The following is a 6,200-nucleotide window of genomic DNA, read 5'->3' on the forward strand; positions in this document are numbered from 1 at the left end:
CTGTGGTCACTTGGCCCCATTGTTTTTAGGCCTGTAGTGATACATAACATCATGAGGGAAGGGCATGGAAGGGAAAGCTGACTGCCTCTTGACTTCCTGGAAAAGGAGAAGAGGGCGCTGACCTTCAAAGGCATGCCTTTGGTAACCTACTTCCTCCAACTAGGTCCTACCTCTCCTAAATAACCCCTTCAGTTATGAACCTATCCATGTCTAATCCATTGAGGGTATCACTGCCTTCATGATTCCATCACCAGCTGGGGAACTTCAATTAGGGGCCCTTTGGGAGACACTAATTTAAACCATAACGCTAGGTTTAAACAAAAGGTTTCAGAAATATCAGAATTTATTAAATTCTCATTCAGTAGAAAACAGGAAACATTGTTTTCCCTTAATAGGCTACTATTTACTTTCCAGTAGACATCCACAACCTCAAAGTTTTGAAAATATACCCAAACAATGAATCTGGTCAGGAGATTAGAGCAAGGAAGGTGTTGTTTTTGATTACTAGGATAATTTTTTGTTGTTTTTGAGACAAGGTCCTACTATATATCCCTGGCTGGCCTTGAACTCATAGATCAGGCTATCTCGGAACTTAGAATTCTATTTTCCTCTACCTCCAAGTGCTGAGATTAAAGGTATATTGCCCAGCATAGTAGGGTAATTTTTACACAGAGCGTATGTATACAGCTGAAATTAACTTGAGACCAGGTCTCACTTTGGGCCAGGCTAGCCTCAAACTCATGATCCTCTTGCATTACTGGTGTATAACACAATTCTTGCCACAACTAAAAATTAAAAATATAAAAACATTTTATTATCTAAGTCCTCAGACAAAATCTTTTGGCATGAAAGGAGAAAATGGCCTCTCTTACCCAATGAGTACACAGGGTAAGTACTAGAAGATAAAATATCCATTACAATGAACTACTTTATAAAGTCTCTTCTGGGGCTAGAGATTGGTCAGCAGTTAAGAGCACTTGCTGCTCTTCCAGAGAACCCAGGTTTAATTCCCTGAGACCACGTGGCAGCTTATAATGGGCTATAACTCAAGTTCCAGGGGATCTGACGCCCTTCCCCAGTTTCCACAGGCACCAGGCACTCATGTGGTGTACAGACATTTGTAGGCTAAACACCCATACACATACATCATTTCTTTTTTTAACAAAAGAAAAACATTTCTTCCAGGGTAATCTTCATGTGTCTGAGATAATTACAGTGCATTCAATTATTCTCACAGCAATCTTATGAAAAAAGGGTTACAATATTAATTTTTAAAGTAAGAAACTGAGCCAATGTCAGTTAACTTGGTAGATGATCTACGTAAGTTCTCATATAAATCCAACAGAGTAAAAAAAAAAAAAAGAATAAATGAATGAAAGAATAAATAAATGAAAGCCAAATTTTTGGAGAGGAGTTGTCTATGAAACCCTGGCTGACCTAGAACTTGCTATATAGACCAGGCTGGTCTCAAACTCAGAGATCTGTCTGCCTGAACGTCTCTGATGGGATTAGGGTGTGTCTCGTCACACCCAGATGCAGATTCTAAAACTTCTGCAGACCTTGTAAGACTAACCATCTCTTCCTCACAAACCTCTAAGATTAAAAGAAAAGCACCTGAAGACTGACCTACTCTCTTGAGGAAAAGACAGCTCTATTCCAGCTCTCCACAGCACTTTTCTTCTATTTTGAAAAGAATCAGCCCTCTTTAACTGATGTCCTAATTATCAAACAAAATACAAAAAGAATAGAGGGGTGTCTCAGTCAGTAAAATGCTTACCCAACAAGCACGAAGACCTCAGTTCAGATCCCCAGCACCTATATACAAAGCTGGGCCTGTAATCCCAGCACCGGGGAAGCAGACACAGACCTCTGATAACATGCTGGCCAGCCAGGTTAGCCAGATGGACAAGCTTCAGACTCAGTTAGAGGCCCTGACTCATAAAGGTAGACAGAGATTAAAGAGGACACCAGATGCCAACTTCTGGCATCCACAGGCAACACACACACACACACACACACACACACACACACACACCACACACACACACACACACACCCTTCCTTAACTCAAAACACAAAATGGCTCAGTGGGCAAAAGCATGATGACCTGAGTTTAATCTCTGGAACTATTGGCTGGAGAGAACCAACTATCTCTAGGTAGTAACAGTCACCTTTCTTAAACTTTTATTTTTAATTATGTGTGTGTGACTGTAGGTTTGTGCATGTGAGCAGTGTCTATGGCCGCTGAAAAAAGAGGGAATGGAACTGGAGTAACAGGAAGTCATGAGCCAAGCTGCTAAAAGTGGGTGCTGGAAACCAAACTTTGGGCCACTGCAAGAACAGAATATGCTGTTAGCCACCAAGCCAATCTCTCTAGCCCCCTCCATCACTTTTTTAGACAAAAGGTACTAACAAGTAATTTATCCACAGTTATGTGGTTAGAAGTGTCAGAAGCAGGGGCCCGCTGAAATAGTATAGCTCTAGATTACCTATCACTAGGAGCACAAAGCTTGTGAGTTTATTAGGAAATTAAATGTATATTAAATGTTTAGTCCACTGCCTAGCTGCCTGTAAGCATCCAACATCAGTTATACGGATTGACGGCTATCACTCAAAAGCTGTCCTCATTTTTTTTTTTTTTAGCTTATTACTGATCAGCAGTGTCATCAGACTAGAGGCCAAACATATTCCTGACGATTTTTCTAATTCAAACATTAGGTTCTGATCTGAGGTAACCCTAGAAACCAAGAAAGCGTTCTCAGCTGCTGATCAAAAACTTTCCCAATTAACATAAAACGTAACACGGATGTAAAGAAATAGCAAGCAAAACAATGTTTCCAGGCACAGTATTACCCTAAATACCATCCTCAGAAAAGGTCACACTTGAATTCAGCAGTCAGTTATTTCATTTTTAAAAATATATCAAAGAGGGGTGGTGGTGGGGAGCAAAGACCCGGAAAAAGCAGGCAACTTCATTCTACAAAAATGGAATCACTTTGGGACCCGCTAAGTCAAACAGAAGCCTTCGTTTGGGTGGATCTGAATTTTATTTAACGAAAATAAAAACAATCATCATGCTTTTTATTATTATTTTCCTTTTTACACAATCAACAGCAACCACGGAATCCTTTTGACTAGGTGCGCTGTACCCCTCGTTCTACCTGACGTTTCAGCAATCTGCGTACATCTCTCCCTCCCCGCCCCCAACTGGCTAACTTTGAAACCCGGCTTGGGAACATGCTTCACTCAGTAAACACCTAACACAACACAGCAATATGGTCCACGCTTAACGATGCTCAGAGCGCCCGTTCCGGGACCGCGTCCCCGCCCCCGGCGTTCCCAGGAGAGCGCCGGTTGGAAATCTCCGGTCCCAGGCGTAAGTCTGGGCACAGTCACGCCAGGCAAACCCCCTTCTCGCAGCGGCCGGTCGCAGCCCTAGCCGGGTTTAAGACCCTTCGTAAGGAAAAGGCGGTGGGCTGCGCACACGCCCAAGGGAAACCGTGGCCCTCGTCCCGCGTGGGAAAAGGACAGCACCCGCCGACCCTGCGGGCCGCGCGGCCACACCAGTCCTCGGCCCGGCCCCTCCCTACCCCGCGGGGGGTGGGCACGCCCGGGTCTCCGCCGCCCCACCTGGGGGGGTCCCCCGCGCGGGTTCCGCCCACGCGCGAACAAACCCGCCCGACAACCGCGGCCAACCGCCCCTTCCCCCACCGGGACTCCCGCCCCCTCCCCCACCGCGGCGCGGCCGCCCCGGCCCCTCACCCAGGGACATATCGATTTTGTCGAGGTTCTCATTGCTGCGGGCTTTCGGCGGCGGCGGCGGGGTCGCCGTGGCTCCCACCAACCGGGTGCCGAACCGGTTCATGACTGGAGATGCGGCGTCGGAGCAGTCAAGCCGGGAAGGCCAGAGTCGCAGGCCCGCCGCCTCCCACTCACGCACGCAGACTAGCTGCAGCGCGGAGCGCGCACGCGCGCTGGCTGCGTCCTCACCCTCCCATCCGCGGCAGCGGGAGGGGAGCGGGGCCACCGAGACGAGCGAGCGGAGGAGGGCCAGAGCGGCCTACGCGCAACTGGCCCCTAGCGGCCCTTGTCGGCCTGGGGCTCCGCTCCAGAGCCGCAGTCCCTGGCGCCGTGGAGAGCCGCTGTCCTAGCGCCTGGACGATCCGCACCAGCGGCAGCGACCGGACCCCAGCGCCTGGGACACCTAACTTGATAACGCTAGCCTGGCCCTGCTTGTTCTCCGGGTCCCTTCCTGCTGCGGAAAGGCTCGGCACGCCCCTCTGCGATGCAGCTTCTTGAGGCTGCACAGACCCCCCGGAGTTGCCACGTCCGATAGCCAAAGCTGCAGGGACAAATCTTGCGCCACCTTAACAATAAAAGTAAATGCTAATGTGTCTGCACCGCCTCTCACTCGGCACTTTATAAACATTTGGCACGGTACTAGCTCTCATCTTCCCTTGGGAGGGTAAGTACTTCTGTTTATTTACTTGCGTTTTTCTATTATTCAATTGAGTTACGATTAGAATAGGTATATCTATTTCCCTATTCATCTTTATTGGAAAACTTGATGTTTGCATTCTTGCTTAGTAGCTAGTTTCCCAACTGCCCTTTTAACCTCATTTCTCCCTTGTGTGGAAGCATTCATGTTATTCAACGCCCCTCCCCCAACAGCTCAAAACAATCTTAGACATTTTCATCTAAGGGGAGAGAAAAAAAAAAGAAAACAGCGTCAAATGTTCTGTTCTTGTAAAAATTTCTGCCACCATTTTCTCTGCTTCCTAAAATTTCTTTAGTAGAGACCTGAGCCAGAGCTTTGTGGTGACCCAAAGTATCTAAAAACCACAGTAGCCTATGTTTAGTTTAGTAATGTCACAATGCCATGTGGTTCGCAAATTCAACAGCAGTGACACATTTTACTATTTTTTGCTTGGGACTCCCATAACTTAAAATATCTCTTATCATGTACAATGGCATTTATAAGTATCATATTTTCTGACTTTTTCTTAACTTTATCAACTGAAACTTAATTACATCACATCTGCCCTTTCTAGTAAAGATTGTGACAGGTATTTTTTTTTCTTTTTTTCCCAGAGACAGGGTTTCTCTGTGGCTTTGGAGGCTGTCCTGGAACTAGCTCTTGTAGACCAGGCTGGTCTTGAACTCACAGAGATCCGCCTGCCTCTGCCTCCTGAGAGCTAGAACTAAAGGAGTGCGCCACCACTGCCCGGCTGTGACAGTTATTATCTATCTTAAAAATAAAACTACATGCTAATGCTTCATATACTTGTAATATGGTTAAAACCAAAAGCTACCCCAAGTTATGATTCCAGCCAAAAGCAAAGAACCATGACATACGTGTGTGTGTGTGTGTGTGTGTGTGTGTGTGTGTGTGTGTGTGTGTGTGTGTGTGTTTGATGAGCCTCAGTAGTCTTATCTTGAGGAAATATATAATTTTCTTTTAAGACTTCTAGAAATACAATTCCTTATTCTCAAAAGTCAAGTTGGGCCAGATGTGTTCAATGCCTTTAATCTCAGCACTCTGGGTCAGAGACTGTTGAATTTCTGTGAGTTGGAAGACTGCCAGATCTACATAGAGAGTTCCAGGACAATCAGGGCTATGTAAAGAGACCCTGTCTCAAAACAAAAGTCAAGTTGGTTTTCTTTCCCGTGGCAAAAATATAACTACATATAGTCAGTTAACATAGCATACATCTATCTAGGAATACAAGAAACTGATGGTGAAAGGTTTGAACTCAGCAAGATCCAGCAACAGAATCTGGTATATCAAGTAGAATAGCCTGATGATCTTGGTACAAGGTTCTTGAGTTTGCTATTCTACTCTCCAACTCTACCTCCTTTGAACTGCTAGCAACTAGGAAAGCTAGATTGCAAAGAACATGAATGACATCAGGCATGGTGGACAATGCGTTTTATCTTAGCACTCAGGAAGCAGAAGCAGGTGGATCTCTGTGAATTCCAGGCTAACTAGGACTACATAGTGAGACTGTCTCAAAACAACAAAACAAAACCAACCAGCCAAACAAAAAAGTTACTAAGGTTCCTGATTTACCAAGGTATACTAAGTTACTAAGGTAGTACATTTACCATTTCTTTCAGTCATTGGTTATATTACCTTATGAAATTCTATAGGCCTTACTCATCTTCAAAACAAGAAAGTAGATATGCTTTTCTAAGTTATA

General features: G+C 45.4%; 1 protein-coding gene across 1 annotated transcript in view; it reads right to left on the reverse strand.

Annotated features, from left to right (window-relative positions):
* The window catches only part of Fyttd1 (forty-two-three domain containing 1), a 30,025-nt gene extending 26,065 nt beyond the window's left edge, over positions 1 to 3,960 (reverse strand). The window contains exon 1 of the mRNA XM_027412829.2: positions 3,763 to 3,960. Coding sequence (XP_027268630.1) covers positions 3,763 to 3,865 — 103 coding nt within the window. The 5' untranslated portion in view covers positions 3,866 to 3,960. The remainder of the gene's footprint in view (positions 1 to 3,762) is intronic.
* Between the last annotated feature and the right edge of the window lie 2,240 nt (positions 3,961 to 6,200).

This window comes from Cricetulus griseus, chromosome 4 (assembly GCF_003668045.3).
Source record: "Cricetulus griseus strain 17A/GY chromosome 4, alternate assembly CriGri-PICRH-1.0, whole genome shotgun sequence".
Lineage (NCBI taxonomy): Eukaryota > Metazoa > Chordata > Mammalia > Rodentia > Cricetidae > Cricetulus > Cricetulus griseus.